General features: G+C 37.4%; 1 protein-coding gene across 2 annotated transcripts in view; it reads right to left on the reverse strand.

Annotated features, from left to right (window-relative positions):
- The window catches only part of MCOLN3 (mucolipin TRP cation channel 3), a 31,008-nt gene extending 13,611 nt beyond the window's left edge, over window positions 1-17,397 (reverse strand). Inside the window, exons 1-5 of one of the 2 annotated variants that reach the window (XM_063106395.1) lie at window positions 17,170-17,397; window positions 13,992-14,159; window positions 7,446-7,599; window positions 5,855-5,939; window positions 5,681-5,777 (exon numbers count right to left, since the gene is read on the reverse strand). In XM_063106395.1, the coding sequence (XP_062962465.1) occupies window positions 5,681-5,777; window positions 5,855-5,939; window positions 7,446-7,599; window positions 13,992-14,159; window positions 17,170-17,397 (732 nt within the window). The remainder of the gene's footprint in view (window positions 1-5,680; window positions 5,778-5,854; window positions 5,940-7,445; window positions 7,600-13,991; window positions 14,160-17,169) is intronic. The other variant, XM_063106397.1, reaches the window with a different exon arrangement.
- Window positions 17,398-18,319: the final 922 nt, after the last annotated feature.

Genomic DNA, 18,319 nt, shown 5'->3' on the forward strand with positions numbered 1-18,319 from the left:
AATTAGCCTGATTTGATCATTACACATTTATACACGTATTGAAATGTCACTTTGTACCCCATAAATACATAAAATTATTAAGTGTCAATTAAAAAAAATAAACAACAACATACCTATAGTGTTTGAAGCCAAAATACATCTATGCATTAATTAGCAAACAATTCTTCAAGGGTTCAGGAGACCCAGATTCTCAACTTAAACTTGTAGCTAACTGTTCAACTTTGGGAAGTTCCTTTTATTTCTCTGTAAAATGAGAAGGTTGAACTAGATCTTCTATAGAGATCCTTTAGTCTCAAAAATCCTATGTTTCTAGGACAGCATTCCAGGCCTGGACAATTTATATAACCAGAACTTCCCCCTCCTTCCCATTCTAAGTTCCTCCAGATGCCCTTTGATATGAGCAAGAGCTGGTACAACTGTGTTTTTCCCAACTTCCAGCAGGGCCTCAGCTAGGGGTAGATTTTTACTGCTCCTGCAATTCTTACTAATACAAGGCTCATTACTTCTGTCTTGAGACATTTCAGGTGGAGCTTTTTCTATTTTCATTCTGGGCCTAGATTTCTTAGTCACTCTAGCACCACATGTATTACAAAGGGTTTGGTGACAGAGTCAACAGCCATGTCTTACTTTGAGGATAACCATTTTGAGACACCAGGCATCTAGCAGGACATAGCTGTGCTAGAACACATTTCATAGTCCTTCTACTGTTGTCCTCCCCTTCTAGCTTCCTCTCCTTTCCCCATGTAGGGACAGGAAAAGCAAGGCAAGAAAAATCAGTCTGCCTCCTCTCTCTCAAGTCCTGAAGTTCTTTTAAAAGTCTGTCACTTAAATGGATTTTGTTGAACTTCTCCCCTTGGAGTAATCAGAAATCACTTCAGATACAAGATTTCAAATGACTTTAAAGAGACTACTACACTGTATTTCTCCTCACGATGGACTGTGTGCTTCTTTCCTTGACAAGCAATTGAGGGCATTTTCTGTGTCTGCCCATCTTCATAACAGCTGGAGGACCCAGCCCACAGCCTCACACAAGGAAGATGCTCAGTGTTATTTGACTGAGTCAGAAATCCTTGCCAAGGAGAAACCATGCTTTTCCTGCACAAAGAGACTTAGGGTCTTACAAATAGTAGGTGCTCACTAAATATCTATTGAGTAAATGAACTGTGGCTTAATGTCAATCACATCTCAGGAAGGCTCAGAAGAAGCTGAATCCCTCAAACAAAGAAGAAAAAATACTGGATAGTATAGTAAAAAAGACTAGTGAACTTGAAGACACAGCAATAGAAACTATCCAAAATGAAGCATACCAAGAAAAAAGACTGAAACATAAAATAAAAAACCAGAGCATTAGTGAGCTATGAGACAACATTGATTGACCAAATACGGATGTAATTAGAATCTCTGAAAGGTGAGGGGTGGGGAGAGGAAGTGACAGAAAAAATATCTGATGAAACTGTGCTGAATAAATTTCAAAGATAAAGACAACTGTAAACACACAAACCCAAGATACTCAATGAACCCCAAACGCAGGAAACATGAATAAAAAAACACCAAGGCATTTCACAATCTAATTGCTTAAAATCAGAGATAAAAAGAAAATTTTAAAAGTAACCAGAGGGGAAAATGCATCCGATACAGAGGAACAAAGATAAAAAGGACAGCAGATTTCTCATCAGAAGCATTGCAAGCTAGCTAAGAGCAACATCTTTAAAGTACTGGAAAGACAAATATACAAGTCAACCTAGAATTTTATACCCAGTGAAAATATCTTTAAAAAATGAATGTGTAACACTTTTTTAGACATATAAAAGCTGAAAGATTTTATCACCGGCAGACCTGCACCTTAAGAAATGTTACAGGAAGCCCTTCAGGCAGAAGGAAAATGATACCAGATGGAAACCTGGAGCTACACACAAGAGTGAAGCACACTGGAAATGGTAACTATGTGGGCAAATATAAAGACATTTCTCTTACTATTTAAATCACTTTAAAAGAGAATTGACTGTTCTTCCTGGCTTGCAGATGGCTTCCTTGTCTCTATGTTCTCACATAGCAGAGAGAGAAAGAGAGTGAGTGAAAGAGAGAAAAAAAGATAACTGATTGTTTAAAGCAAAAAAAAAATTAATGTATTATGGGGTTTCTGCATGCAGCAATGTAACATAACTTGAAGGGAGACTGTAATAATTTGAAGATGTATATTATGAACACCAAAATAATACGACAGAGTTATAGCTAGTAAATTTACAAATGAGATAAAACAGAATGAAAAAAATATTCAATTAATTTAAAAGAAGGCAGAAAAAGAGGGAAACTGTATTAATGATCATATGTAATTTAAATTGTCTAAATATTCTAACTAAAATGTAGAGGTTGTGAGTTTGTATAAAAAAAAATGTGTTGCCTAACTATATTCTGCCTAACAAGAAACCCACTTTAAATGTAAGACAAAAAATGTAAAAATCTTCTGACATGAGCAACATGGGTATTTGAGAAGCTTTTTTTTTTTTTTTTACTTTTTTTTTGTTTAAATGCATTTTTCTTTTTCACTTGTAAAGTAATTAAATGTTAATGTACCTTAAAAGCACAGAAGAGATTGCCTATTTTTGCACTTGAAGAGATAACATAGAAAGTTATTTCTAAAGTAGCTGTTTATGTACATCTTATATTTTTCTTTAAGGTTTTATTTTAAACAAGTTCTCTCATTACATTAGTTTAGTAATAAATTTATGAATAGTCTGCTGAAAAGAAATATTAGCATAAATCAACTGATGGTAAGAAAAAAACTATTAACATTCATTTTGGTGGGTGTTATATTAGAAAATCCAAATACAGCTTTACAGTTATTTCTGTGGGTCAGCAAGATAGTTCAGCTCAGGGAAATTGTATTTTAGCACATTTGCATAATGGAAACTTTTGACTGAAGAGTCTATATGCCATACTATTGTATGTAGCATCTATAGGTCTCCATGAAATTACTCATAATTATATTATTGATTACTAAAAATAATTTAGAAAATAAAAAATGGTAAATATAAGACACAAATAGGTTAATTTTAAAAGAATGAAAAAAGATATGCCATGTTAACACTAATTGAAAGAAAGCTGGATTTTAGAGCAAAGAATATTATCAGGGTAGAAGAATGCCATTTCATAATGATCAAAGAATCTGTTCATCGAGTGAACACAAGAATCCTAGATGTTTATACACCAAATAAAGAACTTCAAATATACGATGCAAAAATTTATTAAACTACTGTGCGTGAATGTTAGTGCTCTACTTTTCCATTATAACTCCAACTGGGCACATTGTAGTAGTCAGTTTTCTGTTGTTTATAACAGAATACCTGATACTGGGTAATTTATAAAGAAATAACATTTACTTTGTACAATTCTGGAGGCTGGGAAGTCCAAGGTCCAAGCGGCAAGGGGGCACATCTGGTGAGGGCCTTCTTCTTGGTGGGGACTCTCTGTAGAGTACCAAGGTGGTGCAGGACTTCACATGAAGAGAGGGCTGAGTATGTCCATATGATCTCTTCCTCTCCTTATAAAGCTACCAGTTACTCCCTTGATAATCCATTAATCCATTAACCCATGAATGAATTAATCCATTCATGAGGGCATAGCTCTCATGGTCTAATCACCTCTTAAAGGCCTCATCTTTCAAAAACCATTAAGTTTCATCATGATACTAGAGGCTGGGAAGGGAAGCAAGTAGGGCATAGGGAGAGGTTGGTTAATGGACTTAAAATGACAGCTGGATACGAAAAATAAGTGCTAGTGGTGTACAGTAGTGCTAGGCATCTATAATTAACAATAATTTACTATATGTCTTCAAATGGCTTAAAGAGAAGAGATTAAATGTTCTCATCACAAAGAAATAATAAATTTTTTTGATGACAAATATGCTAACTACCCTGTTTGACCCTCACACATTGTATACATGTAGTAAAGTATAACTTTGTACCCCATAAATCTATGAATATGTTTCAATTAAAAATTAAATAAGTTCCTTTAAAAAGAAGCTTCAACATGAGCTTTGGAAGGGACAAATATTCAAACCACATCACACACATAGCAAAGGTTTAATAAATGGCTGTTGAATGAATCAAATATCTTCTACATACCAGATACTGAGGTAGGACCTTTACATATATCATCTTATATCTTGACACCAACCTTGTCCAATAGGTGGACATTAATTTTGTTTTATAGATGAGAAAACTGAGGCACAGGCCAATTAAGTAGTTTGCCTAAAGTTACGTATCTACTAACAGGTGAGCTAGAATTAAAATCTAGGCTTGTCTGGTTCCCAAGTCCCTATGTTTTATATCAGGTGCAGGCTGCCCAGTTCACATTTACTTATGACAATGAAGTTGCACTAATGACTTTTATTATTAAACTACCTTATAGGATTTAAGTTCTACCACAGTCCTATAAGATGCACTGCTGAATCCACAACGCAGAGGCGTAGGGCTAGGATGATTCTACAATAATGGTGAAAATACAACAAATCTGCATATGGCTAACAGGTCAAGTTGATTTTACCACTGTACTGAATCACTGAAAAGGAAGAAAGAGAGAGAAAGGGAAGGGAAGGGAAGGAAAATAACAAACCCCACAAAACACCTGTAGTTCCTAGCACAGAATGTATTCTGACTGAAGAATTGTAAAAGCGTCCATGAAGGAGATGTCAGGATTACAAAAATTATGAAGTGTCATTTCTCAAATTTGAAAGAGAGAGAGAGAGAGAGAGAGAGAGAGAGAGAAGACTGTGAATAATAGCTCAGTTTTTTAAAAAAATCAAGTAATGCTGATAATTCATAACTTGCTGATTAATATTAGGACCAAAATTTATAGCCCAATTTAAAATAGTCTTACACTTTTAGTGCTTTTTCTTGTTGAATGCTATGCAGAATTGTAACATTATACTACAGTCTGGGTTTTTTAAAACCTAAATCTCTGAAAATTTGATTTTTCACAGCCAGCTAGTTGAGTACCATGGATGTAGCGTTTGATACAAACTACTGCTAAAGTAATAGAAATCTGGATTGTGTGAAGGTAAGTTGTTTCAAATGCTGCCCTGCATATGACCAAACAGCATTCCAATCCTGTGAAGTGATAAACTCACATGAGAGGCATCTTGTGCTCTCTACAGAGCTTAATAGCTCCATTTGCAACTGGATTGTAGAGAACATAGAAGTGATAGGGTGGGCTGAAAGGGGCGTAATGAATCAGAGCATTCAGAGACAGCACGAGGAAGGCACTGTGAGCAATAATCCAAAGGCTGCAAACTTCCATGAGGAAACTCAGTAGCAAGAACCCTTGGCAATGACTGTCAGCAGCCAGCCACAAATGCTGAGAGCCGACCACGCGGAACCTACAAACCCTTGTTCCTTTTGTGTTTGACCATCTATTCTGTGCCAGCCATTGTTCACATAGTGAACAAGACAAGGTCCCTGCCCTCATGGAACTTACACTGAGGTGCAGAAGACAGATAATTGACAAATAAACAAGTTATTATAATAAAATAGAGCTAGCTGCATCAATGTTTCCCCTAGCACATTCAAGTAGAAACATCCTATATACTTGATCATGCCTTAATACAAGTGTATGAAACATATAACTAGATAAAACTATTTTTCTCCAGACTAGAACGCAACTTAGTCTGGCCCACACTTACGGTCAGAGTAAAGTCATAACAGTCAGGGAGTTCCTGATGACGCACTGTCTGCAGATTAATGGCCTTCAGTTTAAATTGAAGCTCCACTGTTAGGAGTCTAGAAAACAGAGGAGATTTTAGTTCAGGGGAAACATATACACAAACATAAGTTATGGTCTCATCAACTTCCCTCACCTATGGAAGTCCAGCGTTAGGTTGAGTTTATTTTCTTCCAGGGTTCCAATATGAAAAGGTTCATCTGGCTCTACAAGGAAACATTCTGCAATAGAAAAGAACAAAAATATGATATAGTACCTAAAATAAATAAATGAAACTGCGTTTTGAAAGGCTAATCCATTTAAGACCAGTTATTCACATTCTATTATTTTTCTGAATTAAGATTTTAAAAGCTAGACATCAATACCACTTGGTTACAATGACATTTGTTTTTAAGACTTAAGTGGCTACATTTCTGGAGTGGACGGGGGGTTAGATAGAGAGAAATCTGAACTTATCTCATTAGTGTTCTATAGAATGCTATAGAATTCTTCCTGTCTTTTAAAGCCTAGATAAACTTTGAGTCCCACCCCCTCCTTTTTTTGTATCCTACGCATAGGATCTGAAGCACTTGCAGTGCCTAAAATAAGACTGTCTAAGTTTACAGGATCTCTTTTTTTAATGTTACGTGTTGACGATTTTTCCTCAATCAGCACTTTAAAAAAAAATTTTTTTTAAATTCACAAATTGGTACTGTTATCCTTTACTATCTCTTTTAAAAAATCCTAGTGGCTATTATTAAAAGTATGTGACTATTTATTTTTCAACTTATATTTTAGGTACATATTGCAAATAGAACTTTGCTAATAAAAATAAGCTGTGCTATACCAACTTCTGGTTCTCATTCTTCCTCCTCTCAACCTATCCCCAAAGATGCTGAATAGTAAAGTGCTATGGGGAGGGGGGTTAAATACATCAAGAGTTTGTAAGCATAATACTTGATAGCGTTCGGATGTATTGTTCTCCCAGAACTCATGGAAATCTGATCCCCAACGTGGCAGTGTTGGGAGCTGTTTCAGTCATGGGGGCAGATCCCTCATGAATGGATTCATGTTCTCCCTGGGGGATAGGGGTAGTGAGTGAGATCTCACTTTATTATTTCCCGAGAAGGCTGGTTGTTTAAAAGACGCTGGCACCTCCCCTCTCTCTCCTGCTTCCTCTCACCATGTGATCTGCTTGTACCCTCTGGCTGTCTGCCACTTTCCACCATGAGTAGAAGCAGCCTGAGGCCTGCGCCAGATGCAGCTGTCCCAGAATCATAAGCCAAATAAACCTCTATTCTTTATACATTACCCAGTCTCAGGTGTTCTGTTATAGCAACATGAAAGGGACTAATACAATGCCTATCTATTTAACTGGCTTGTCCAGCATGAGAAGCAGCGAAATTCAGTGGCGAAGAGCACAGACAGACTGGGTCAAATTCCAGTGCTGCCTCTTACTAGCTCCACACTGAGCAGATCGCTCAACTTTCTGAGCTATGTTTTAGTCTTCTGTAAAATGGGGATAATGATAAACTTCACCTTGTCTGTCTTTTTTTTGGGGGGGGGAGGGGATTCTCAAGTTGTAGTAAAAGGCTTAGAATGCTACTTGCACCATAATAACTCCTATGCAATTCTTGCTGTGTCCTAATAGCACAGGTTAAATCAATGTTTTCAGAAATAAAATTACTGATTTTAAGCATAAATCAAGGAGTTAGAAATTGAAGTTCTAGCTTATAGAAGAACATTACCAGTTTCAATTTCTGGATCAATGTCAAAGGTGTCATTTCCAGGATAGATGTTTCCTCGCTTGTAGAAGTGGTGACAGATGGCCATAGCAGACTGCTTGGTACCCTCGTTCTCATAAGCATGGTTCCCAATGGAGATGTTGCGTAGCTGCAAGTACTTCAACCAAGAACACAGAGAATAGGAATGTCAGAGGTGAAGCCTTGGTGCCCCTCCCTCCCCACCGTTGAAACTGCTGGTTCCCACATGCTGTTGTGCACCAGGAAGGCAGGGCAAAGAGCACTGGCACATTAGAGTCCTGGGTTCAAGTCCCATTTCTGTCAAAAAATTTCTGAGATTCTGGTTCCTTATCTGCAAAATTAAAGTCTGAAGCCACATAACCTCTGAGGTTTTTTCCTCTTTTAAAGAACTATGTTCAGGGACTGGTTTTACATTCAGTGTGAATAAAAATTTGATTTATCTTTGAACTGTGTCCTATGAAGTCAGAGTTGTACTTTACTACTGCAATATATGAAGTGGGATACAATAGTTCCAGTCAACCAGCAAAACCTTTTCTTAAAAAAATATTGCTTTAATGGGCCAGCCCTGTGGCTCACTTGGGAGAGTGGGGTGCTGGTAGCGCTGGGGCTGTGGGTTCGGATCCTATATAGGGATGGCTGGTGCGTTCACTGGCTGAGCGTGGTACAGACCACACCGTGCCGAGGGTTGCAATCCCCTTACTGGTCAAAAAAACAAAACAAAACAAAAAATATTGCTCGAATAACTTTCATAGCAATATTCCCCTGTCTTAGTGAGTCCTCTAAATAAAACAAAATATTACTTTTATAGATGAGAATCTTATGGTACCTTGGAAAAATTGCCAACTTAAACTCTTAATGGATATCTGTAGATGTTTCCAAAACAAAGTGTTTCAGAGCTTACTGTGAACAATATGTTTGGCACAATTAGTCATACAAATATAAGGATAAGATATCTGTCTTTCCTGGAATTAATAATTTTGTGCAATTGGACACATAGAAAAATAATTCTACTAAAAGATGCATATGAAATATGCTATGATAAGTGAAGGAGATAATTTATAATGTGGGACCACGGGATGGATTTTGGGTAGGGCTTTGTCAAGTTCACCAATGAGCAGCATGCTACCAAATCTGATAGTTAGTTCTCAGTCCTCATCTAACTTACAGTATTTGATACAGTTGAGTGCTTTCTCCTTCCTGGGATACTTTCTTCACTTGACGTCTGTAACGCAGACTGCTGCTTCTCATTCTGTTCTGAAACCTCCCCTTGCCAACCTCTATATCTTAGAGTGTCCTTGGATTTAGTCCATGATTTCTTTATACACATTTTCTCCATAGATGACTTCAACCAGTCCCATGTTTTAAACACCATATACGCTGTCAACTTCCAAATTTACATCTTCATCCCTGACCTCTCCACTGAATACCATATATGGGTAACAGTCTGCCTACATGACACCTGTGGTGTCTAAGAGAAATTTTAAAGGTAGATGTGCAAATAGAAAAACCTGATCCTTCCACAATAATTCCCTCCTCAATAAGTGACTCTTTAAGACAATCAGTTGTTCAGGCCAAAACTCAGGAAAGATCTTTTAGTCTCCTTCAGTCATATTCTGCTTTTAATCCATCAGAAAGTCATGCATTACCTCCAAATTATATCCCAGATCTGACTACCTCTTATCACCTTCACCGCTATCGCCCTCATCCAAACACCATCATCTCTCCCCTGGACAAATGAAACCTCTTAACTACTCTTCCTGCTTCTAATCCTGCCTCTCATCAGTCTAGCCTCCATCTAGAACTCATAGTATTGTTACAAGGAGTAAGTGAATTAGTGCATGTAAAACCCTTAGAACAGTGATACGCCAAATACAAACCTGCCCAAGACTCCTGTTCTTGCTGTTCCTCCTCCCTAAAAGATTCTGCCTGCACCACTTCTGTCTACTCTGTGCTCACATTTTACCTTATCAGAGAGGGCTTTTCTGACCACCTACACTTATTCACTCTGCCTGCTTTATTTTATTTTCCCCAGTACTTATATATTTATATACTATCTGTCTCTTCCTGCTAGAATATGACCTCCTTGACTTTGGCTATTTGTGTACTGCAGTATCCTTGCACCAAAAACAGTACCTGATTTGGATAGAAAGAAAAAGTTCTGGTGCTCTAGAGTGACAATAGCTAATAATATTGTAGTGTATATTTTCAAGATAGCCAGAGAAGAGGATCCTGAATGTTATAATCACAAAGAAATGATAAATAATTAGGTGATAGATATGCTAACTATTCTGATTGGATCACTATATAATATATGCATGTATTAAAGCAACAAACTCTACCCCATAAACATATACAATGAAAAAAATAAATAAATAAAAAGTACCTGATACATACTAGATCCTAAATAAATATTCGAGTGAATAGCTTTTGCTTGTGTGACTACAGTCTCTCCCTTACTGAAAGCCCTCCCATGGCTTCCTGTCTCTCTCAATATAAAATTCAAAGCTCCTTTCCATATCTTATAAAGCCCTGAGAGATCTAGCCCCTGACTTTTCTGGCCTTATCTCTGCCCTTCCTCCCCACCCCACCCTCCATTGCTCTATGCTGCTTTATTTTTCTTCATTGCACTCATCACTACCCTAAATCAAATGATTTTGATTAAACTTGTTTAAAATCCATTTCCCCCATTAGAATGCAAGCTCCACAGGACAGGGAATTTATTAAGTCCACTGCTCCAGTGTCAGCCCTTCAGACCCATAGTAAGTGCTCAGATATTTGTCAAATTAACAGTGAGGTGAAAAATTATAATGCAATAGCAGCTCTTCAATGCACTGAGTTGGTAAACTGTGAGGATATGTGATTATGGCACCAAGCTTTCTGTTAGTGTTAGCATAGGGAAAATGAGGCAGAATCTATGATAATAGAGCAAGCTGCGTAAGTTGTTAAATAGCACTGTGTTCTACATGTAGGGGAAAAACAGTATAATGCTAGAGATATTCAGTTTGAGATTTTTGGTTTCCATTTAAGGTACCAAGCAGACCAGTTCGCCTGGAACATGGGGTGTGTAATGGAGGTAAATCAGGACTGTAAGCAGGGCTCAGGAAGTACAGAGTCACACCTGTGAAGGGCATGCCGCAGCCCTTCTGAGTGCCCACTATGTATGTGTGGGGCAATCCCCACAGGGATCACCTAATGAGCCGAACCTCCTGACCATAGAATCTTGTGTCTTGAATGCTTTAAGATCTTGAAATGCAAAGATCTGAGGCCCAGGGCTGTAGGTGCCTGTTAATATTATAAGCTACATGACAGCCAGACTTCCTTGAGGTCTTGATAAGGTTCTTTGTGGAGGTCTGAGCACCTGGCAAGAACTCGGTGGTCTAGGGCAAGTGGCAGGGCTGTGTCCAACTAAAGGGCAGTTCTGGAGCATGAGTCCCAGGATTCTGGGACATGAATGTGGTGTGAGACTATGGCTGGAAGGCAGTTGACCTGTGGAACTGGTGGGGAGACTGCACAGGGCAGCTAAGTGGCTGTGGCTTCTGAGGAGCTTTAATCAGGCTGGGCATCTGTCCCTTCTGGCCTCTGCACCTCGGCCTTGAGAACCGTTTTTCACTCAGATCCAGGGTCCCAGGTCATCATTTGGGTGATAATATAAAAACACATTAAAGGTCCTCATCTGAATGATATGGCACCAAAAGTAAAGCAGATTAAAACTGATTGCTCCTTGATTATAGACTGTTTGATTGTGGTCCTTCGGTGATCACCTGATCCTAACACATACAATGAGACTTTTGAGCTCATTCACTCATTCACAAACAGTGCCTGTTTTGTACCTCCGCTTTCAAGGAATAAGTATATCAAATGCTGTGTTGCTGAACACTGTTTTATGTAGATATAGGTATAGGAATAGGTATCTATATCTATATCATGGGGAATATTATGCAATAAGATCTGTGATTTTAGGTGAATTCTTTAGAAAACAGCCAAGAGATGGGTGGGGAAGAAGGAAGGCCAGCCCAAACCAGAAATTTATCAACTATGGTTGAGCTGCAAGAGTGAATGATTTCAAGAAGACACCAAGGCCTTGGAACCTTAGCAACTGACCAGAAAGAGAAACCTGTCTGGGGATTAGGTGAGGAGAGAATATGAAGCTGCTTTGGACAGAGCAATTCTGAGGTGCTTGTGAGGTGTCTGGCACACGGCAGAGTAAGCAGCTGTTTGGGAGCCCCCTCATCCTGGTGATGGCCGAGGCTGCATAGTGGAGCAAATTTCTGCAGGAAAAGGATAAACCTTTGAGGACTGTCAAATTTAAGGGGGAGACGGAAAAAAAAGAGCCAATGACTATGACCCAAAAGTGATTGAGGACCCCATACCAGCCAGCCACAAAAAAAAAAAAAAAAAAAAGATAAAATGGGAGAAATAAGAGGAAAGGATATAGTATAAAAACAAAATAACTAGGTCATTAACATTCAAATACAGAAGCATATGTAATAAAAAGTGATGCTGTTATAATCACAGTACTGGATCAAAATGAACCCTGGAGGTTATCCAGTTAGACGACATCTTGGGGCTAAACCCTTCAGGATAGTTAATGAGCCATGGAAATGCCTCTAAGGACTGAGAGGCCACCATCCTGAGTGTCAGTTCTCCTCAGTGACTATCGCCTCAATTCTGAAGATATTTTCTTACCAAAAAAAAAAGAGTCTTCCTGCTTTAATATCAGTCCATATTTTCCCTATTCAATTCTCTAGAAGCATGTAGACTAATTGACCTCATTAATCACAAAAACCCGATTTATTCATAAAAATTTTGATCAAGATACTTTTTATCTTCAGCTGAAAGTGGCCAGTGGTGCTTGGAAGACAGTTGGGAATCATCTGCCCAAGGTAAAGCATCACAATTAGTATTATCTATTTATATAGTTAGAATGTATGGGTCCTTCCAAAATTCACATGTTGGAATTTAAGCCCCAATATGATAGTATTAAGAGGTGGGACCTTTAGGAGGTGATTAAATCATGAAGGCAGAGCCCACATGAATGAGATCAGCAATCTTATAAAAGGGCTGGAGAGAACTAGCTAGGCCCTTTTGCCCTCTGGTCCCTCCTGCCATATGAGGACAAAGCAAGGACATGCAAGCCTTCACCAAACACCAAACTTGCCAGGACCTTGATCTTGGACTTCTTAGCCTCCAGAACTGTGAGAAATAAATTTTTGTTGTTTATAAATTACTCAGTCTTAGGTATTTTGTTATAGCAGCAGGACACCAAGACAATTAGGATAAGAAATCTATATGGATTTCTGTAAAGAAGATAGAAATCCGATCAGCAGAATGGCCTGAATGCCAAATACTATATTTTGAAGATTGAGTTTAGGCCTACTAAAGATGTGTTACAAAGTGATGTTTTATAAAGATGTTTTATAAAGAATTTGATGGGTCTGTTTACCTCTCACCTCTATCCGCCTCCCCCTAGCCAACCACCACTACCAAAAAAAACAAACTACCAATTTGGTTCAGAGTAGCTTTAGAGAAACTTAACACATTTAAAACAAAAATCTCAAAATTCAATATTTCCAGCATTATGCTATATTTCCCTCCAATAAATTGCATAATTCTGTTGAACAACTTATGCAGCTTATCTTTATTACTGTAGATTTCTGGCTAATTTCCCTAATCCTAATGCTAACAGTAAGCTTTAGTGTCATAAATAGATATTTTATCCTAGCAGTTTACAATCTCACTGTGCATAGATTGTCTCTAGAAAATAAAGATAATAATTGCACGATAGTAATTTTTTGAAGAAGAGTTATAATAATTTTGAAATGTGGCTTGCAAACTAACCCAGGTTGGAAATACTGACTTCAAGAAAACTTTCAATGATATCAACAAAGTAAGAAATTTGGAATCTTGAGAAAGTACTGTGTATAGCAAAAATAATTAAGAATTCAGAATAAAGATTTCACTCATCTGTATGAATAACAAACCTACTTTTTGTGTGTTGGTTAGACAATGTCACAATAAAATTATTGTTATGTACAGCATAAAGGCCTTAGTTATTTTTTAAATGAATGTTCAGGTCTCGGTTGCTACACACACTCTGCAAAGTTAATATTCTCACTATTTGTTAAGGTCCCCTGAAAGTATAAGCTCTGAAGACTTAATGACTACTTACAACCAGGGTCAAGTTTAGTAATTTTAAGTCTTTGAGACTCCTGCCAAACCCTATCTCTGATTCTTTTAATTAAATCTTTAAAATTTCTGTCTCTCTGTTACTAAAGTTTTTTTTTTTTTTTTTTAGTTTCTAGTTTTGTAAAAGTTTGTTGGCAACATTCCTCCCCCACCCTCAGTGGTCTTTGTGAAGCAGTTGTTGGCAACATTTTAAAAAACAATTTAAAAATGGTTTTATACATAAGTCATTTCCAAGCAGAGATGTTCATCCTTCCACACATGAATTTCAGTTTGTATTGCATGCATTGCCACCATTTTTCCAGTTTGTTCTTTCTCCCATTTAAAGAATGCACACGCTTGATTTACCTGGTTCACTGCAAAGATGATCTGATCATATACATCTCTTTGTGTGTACACTGCATATGTGTCATCCATTCGGTCCATATATCCTTTTAAGAAGAGATGTTTGAATGCGATAGTGTTCTCTTCCTTGAAAGCTACCACCATCTGGTTACTTAGCCCAAACAAGACCAGCTTCAAAGAAAAAAAAAAGTAGAAGGGTGAAAAATGTGATCAGAAAAAGTGGAGGCAGATGTGCAGGGGCTTGTGTGGCAAGTAGCAGAGTTTAAAATGAATTCTGCAGGACATCATGAGGGTTTTGCAGCAGGTGGATAATACACTGTAAGAAAGTCCAAGTCCTATTGCTAAACTGTATTTCTACGCCTAATTACCAAAACTGTGACAATAAGATCAAACATAGAAAATATCCTTTCAACTCATCTCTAAAGTATATTTAAATAATGTATCCTTAATATTTTCATTAGAGTTTTACATGAAACTCGGTTGTTCACACACAAAAAGGTCTCTCTTTTATCTTCTCTTCCCTCCCAAACCACCTCTCTCTCTCTTTGTCTCTCTGTCTCTCTCTCTCTAACACACACACACATTGTAAGTTTAGAAAGTACATTCTGACTTGGATCCCAGAGTGAGACAGAGTATTTTTATGGAAGGGGGAAGCAACACTGAGTGCCTATGTGCCAGCACTGTTCCAGGAACTTTCTTCATGCCATCCCACAGCATAGTTCCAGAAATAACCATTTTACAGATGAGTATATAAAAGCTCAAAGAAGTTAAGTAATTTTTCAAGTTATATCACTAGCAAGTGTATAGTTAAAATTGGAACCTGTGTCTGACAGAATAAATCCAAGATCTATCCACTTTATCATGCTACACAGAGTAATTAGGGTCTGATCAGGAAAAATATAGAGTAGACAAATCTTTCTCCCGCTCTCTTCTCCTTGTAACGTATGGCCTGCACCCCACACATGTCATCAGTCTCCATCTAACTTGATTGTCATTTCTGAAGAGCCTCTTTAAGCTAAGTGTCCTCATTTAAATACTGATAAGATGACAGCTTATATTCCAGGGATTTTATATATACTGAAGCTGATGACCAAAATGCCTCCAAAGAATTCCCAAAGATATCCTTACCAGTTCATTCAAATACTTGAATACTTCCCATGTGCCAGCACTGAACTAGGGACTGAGGATGCAATGAGAAGACTATCAGTCCCTGCCCTGAAGGGTGTAGCGGCAGATCAGAAGTAGCAGTGTCTGAGAGGGAACTGCTATAATTCAGAGACTGAGCCAGGGAGTGGGAAAAGAGAAATTTTTAGTAGGGTACCTATCTTTGTAGACATCTTTCTTTTGCTGCTACAGACACAAAATCTCCAACTTAACAGAAAGACCACCTTCTTTTCTCTGAAAAAAGTTAATTGGTCACCAACTCACACATAATTGCTCAATTACAAAGTTGCCTTTATGTGATATTTGTTTGATTGCTCAGATATAGATTAAGGAAGCATCACAACAAAGAAACTCTCAGTTTCTTTTTAAGACATATCTAAATACCTTTTACATGCTTATTACTAATCGGCTTAAAATCTTAAACCATTGGCCAGTTTTCTTCTGTACCACCCTAGTAAACATAGGAAGGTTAGATAAGCTCCCTAAAAGACTAAGGATTAATTAAGAACATAAGTCCTAGAGAAAATAAATCTGAGTTTGAATCTCAGTTCTACTCTTCTGGTCTCCTATGACAGATTATTTCATCTTACTAAGCTTCAATGTTCCTGTTTGTGAAATGGGGATACCACTATTTACCTCCAATTTGTTTTAAAAATTGAACAAGATGATGTCTATAAAACATTTAGGCTAGTATACAGCAAACACTCAAGTGGTACCTATTATTATGCTAAGTAGAAAATATACATGTTCGACTGACACAGGCTTTTTCCCTTATAAGAAACAACACAAATTTCTCGCCACTGTGACACACTATTATCACGGAAGTTAAGAATTTCAATTCCCCTTGTCAAATAATATACTGAGAATGCAACATCCTTTTTCGTGATGCTATATTAGGGAAAGTGAACACCTGTGTCTAAAGTCTTGATTCTGCCACTGACTAGCCATGTGGCTTTAAACAAACTCTATAAATGTCAGTTTACTCCTCTGTAAAATGAGAGATGCTAGTATTTACCCAATAGTAATGTTGTTAGAATTAAATTAAATAACATACTGAAACAGAGTAGCAGTCGCCCAAATGTTTGTTTCCCTTGACAAAACATCTAGCATTAGAAACTTTAGCAAGAATACTAACAATTTCATATAATTGTACAAATTGCCTTAGCTTCTAACAATCATAAACATTTATTCTCAATAAGAGTTAGGATAAGTAATGTCAGGATTTTTTAAATCTCTCCTTCAACACCAGTTATTTGTTTACTTATGCATTTTTTCCACCAAGAAGTAATAATAAAAATAAACTTATCACATCTATTTTTCTCATTAAAATACTTTTATTTTCACCCTTTTGCTTTTAACAAGAGATAATTACCCTCACCAGCAGGAAAAGTATTTTCATAAGAATGAATTACAACCAATCAATATAAGGATCACAAAATATGGTTTCCTACAAAAATGTTAAAAGAAGCCAAGAAAATGAGATTCGAAAAATTTTCCTTTGAGCTAAAATGAAGTCCCATGGTTCACTAGCTAATGCCACTCGTCTTTTGTTAACTCCACATTCTTCCATTGCACTGCTGTCATGATCACAGGGCTGTGGCAATCCAAGAACTAGCCTGTCGCAGAAACTCTTGAAGTTACTGGAGAGAGAAATTCCCAGGAAACTAACTAGGAAGGAAAAGAAAATCCTCATGTTGGGCAACACTAGTTTCCACTGCTGATTTAGAAACCTACAGCTAAACCTCTTGACTGGAAGCCAAATATTAAAATTTTCCTTTCCTGAACACTAATTAGATTACATGACTAAAATTATAACTTAATGAAGGACAAGAAGAAAAAGCCAAGGAAAGAAAGCCAAAGTCTTTCACAAGTGTTAAAGAGAGAAGGATTTAAGATTGTATGTTTCATTATTTATTGTTCCCCACTATGCATATTATTAAAGTTATAAAAAACCACTGTCCATAGTTCTCTGTTATTAAAAGAGGCCTTCACCAAACTCATGATCCGAGATGCTTACCTGGAGAGTCACCATTGCAATTTTTAGAATTTGTATGGCAAGTTTCCATGGTTTTCTACCTCGAGCCCAGAACTTCTCACAAGGATTCATAAAAAAAAATTTGAGTTTTCGCCTCATCTGGTCTTCTAATAGAAGCTCTTCAGATGGAGATGTATGATGGTTAAAAGTGCAGTGACTTTCGTCTTCATGAGAGCTGCAGCTATTTACAACTACCTCAGGATTTGCCATCTCTAGGGAGGAAAACAAAAAAAAACAAAAAAACATTTCCATTCAGTCAGTAAAGGCATACATACCGATTCTTTGCTATTGCAGGATATTGCAGGAAGAAGCCCAAACAAAAGATTTCAAATAAGCACCATTGCACTAAACTGTACTTTAGTTGTTTACAGAATTAATTAGAAAGTAAGACATCATTTTTCTATTTGTTTCAATTACTAAGTGGATTTTCACCTAGTTGAAAGTTACCAAATTCAAGTATGTACTTGCTTTCTGCCTCATTCAGTAACAGATACAGTTAGAGCAGGGATTGAGACCTGCAAGCCTGGGCAAGGACTTCAAAGGGTAGGCAGACCCTGAAATTGTAGGCAAAATTTTGTGTATTTGTGGATATGGCCATTTTTTCCTGAGGAGAAACTAAAACTTTCATCAGATTATTTAAAAAAAAGAAAAAAAAATTTAAACCACTGAGTTAAAGGCAGTAGGGTTTAGAGAACCAAGTTTGGTTCTACAACTTAACCCTTGTGTGACCTTAAGCAAGTCACTCAGCCTCCCTGAGCCTCAGTTTCCTTTCCTGAAAAATAGGAATAATACCTACCCTCATATGACTGTAGCGAACATTAAATAAAAATGCAATAAAGCTCTTGCATGGGATCTAGCACTAAGCAGGCAGCCTAACTTAACCTACACCCCCAGCAGACAGAACAGCTTTCTAAACCGCCAAGATTCTTAAGGGACAATATGAACCTCCAAAAACTTAACTGTTGTTCCTAACGGGCAATGTGAGCCTCTGAGAACTTAACTGTTCTATAGAGGGGGACATAGGCACTCACTTTAAGTCTGATTCCCAGTTATCCTCATCACTTGTATTTGCTTCTTATTGAAAGTCTTATAGTTATGTAGCACATTTTACTTTTCAATGTACTTCGTACCT

Source organism: Cynocephalus volans, chromosome 8 (genome assembly GCF_027409185.1).
Source record: "Cynocephalus volans isolate mCynVol1 chromosome 8, mCynVol1.pri, whole genome shotgun sequence".
NCBI lineage: Eukaryota > Metazoa > Chordata > Mammalia > Dermoptera > Cynocephalidae > Cynocephalus > Cynocephalus volans.